Source organism: Sphaeroforma arctica, assembly GCF_001186125.1.
Source record: "Sphaeroforma arctica JP610 unplaced genomic scaffold supercont1.5655, whole genome shotgun sequence".
In the NCBI taxonomy this organism is placed as follows: Eukaryota; class Ichthyosporea; order Ichthyophonida; genus Sphaeroforma; species Sphaeroforma arctica.
The window spans coordinates 1-1,896 of NW_014034903.1; the positions used below are offsets into that span (position 1 = coordinate 1).

The 1,896-nt window shown below is 42.2% G+C and overlaps 1 protein-coding gene across 1 annotated transcript; it reads left to right on the plus strand.

The window, feature by feature from the left end:
- Nucleotides 1-1,001: 1,001 nt before the first annotated feature.
- On the plus strand, nt 1,002-1,861 carry SARC_15125 (hypothetical protein; the record flags this gene model as incomplete). The annotated part of the gene is made up of 2 exons (XM_014290748.1): nt 1,002-1,264; nt 1,776-1,861. Coding segments are annotated over exons 1-2 (317 nt in total), but the record flags the coding sequence as incomplete, so codon positions are not given.
- Between the last annotated feature and the right edge of the window lie 35 nt (nt 1,862-1,896).

Below are 1,896 nucleotides of genomic sequence, written 5' to 3' on the forward strand. Positions count from 1 at the left end.
TATATATATATATATATATATGTATATATATATATAAATGTATATGTAGGTATATATTGTTTATATTCGTATGTGTCTATATGTTTTGTTTATATTCAATAAGTGATCGCCGAGTGTAACCTTTTATTCTGGCCTGAATGTAGTTTGAACGTAGGATGGAGGTTTCCGTTAAAGGCGATATGTTGAATCAACGTGACGAACACTTATAAGTACATTTGCCTATAAGACTAAAACTTGTATGCGTTGGCTCCAAGTACCATAATTCCTCGCGCACTCATAGAGGTGCACGCAATCTCTCACATTTGTTCTATTTGTGTCGTCGTATATCTTGTAGTATCCCGTTGCAGGCATACAATCTTATACTGATATATTCGAATGATGTGCCAGAATTATACACCTTTGCAAAAAAAGCGCTCTTTGTAATTGAAAAGATGCATGTAGAACTGCAACTGGTGAGGATGAAATCAGAGATGGACGATGAATAACATAGCCATACCTGATAATTTGCATTTCGATCACTATACACAGTACAAGAAAATTTGTTTTGTTAGAATTGATACACGTTTGTATAGTCATTGACCCGAATCCACCACATCACAAGTGTCTATATATAGGTGTGAGTAAGCATGCACCTTCCAAGCTGGTAAGTCGTTTAAGTGTTACTAGAATACACACTATGCAATATATACAATTGTTCCTGTACGAACGTTTCCCACTACTTACAATATCCGTTTAGCGTATGCTGCTTTATGCTCATCGGCACTGCCTAGTTCTCTGTGTTTGAAAGTTGTATACCATCTCCCCGTATATACCTACTCCGTTCCGGAGGACTCCCAATTTTTCCAAAGAGTAGATGGAGTCGACTCCTAAAATGTACACACTTCTGTCCACCCTAGGGGACAGTGCTGGGATGGAGCGCTACACGCAGCTTCAAACCACAGTACACACAAACTATACCTCAGCTCTCAGTGTATATCCTGGCGGGTCGTCTTACTGCTCTCATGAATCTCATGAGTCGGCGAAGTGTCACGCGATGTCAAGCCACTCCACAGACTGCACGGAGACGAATCACGAGTACAGGACGAGCGAACCTTTGCCACAGAGAAACGGTACACTATGCACACTACACCGTCATATGATAGTGTGCAATGCAATGTTAGAAAGGGTCCTGGGTCTTCCAGGGGATCTGCGTGCTCTGGTGGTGGAGCAGATGCCCGCGTGTGGACTGCTGCTGTTGGAACGGCACAGCCGTTACTGCAATGTGGTATGTCGGATGTGTTGATACAGAAGGGTCTGGAAGTGAAGTAGTAAACTACCAAAGCAATACGGCATATACAGTCCTTGCTACAGCTTGGAACAGTTAAAAAGATTCTGCACGTAAACTTACGATCATGCACACCCGGGTCGTTGTAGACACAGCAGTATTGTCGTCTATGAGGCTATGTGTACGTGAAGTGGTTCGCCTTGTGATAAAACGTTACAACGTATTTAATAAAAGCGAAGTGGTGTGCGGTATAAGGCACGGCAATGACGGGAGTGGTTAGTGAGTGCATGGCTGCAAATCCTTAAATCCGTTCGAAACAGGCCTTGCAATTTCTATTTTTCGCATCTTGGCTGAACCCGCGAGCCGCTAACCGGAGTCTAGTCAGTTTCATTTCTATCTTCTATGAGTATGTGTTTATAAAGATCTGGGCCATTCTCTGACAGACTTCGATAAGCATGTGGGTTCAATTTTCTCTACATTCGTATCTGCATGTGTGTATTTTTGTGTGCAGGAGATAAACTTGGAGTCTGCCTGGGAACGTCTCGGCCACAAGCATTTCTCCAATCAATTCTCAACGTGGTTGGCTGAATCAGGCAGGTAGGTATATAAAAAAAATATTGGAAATACTATAT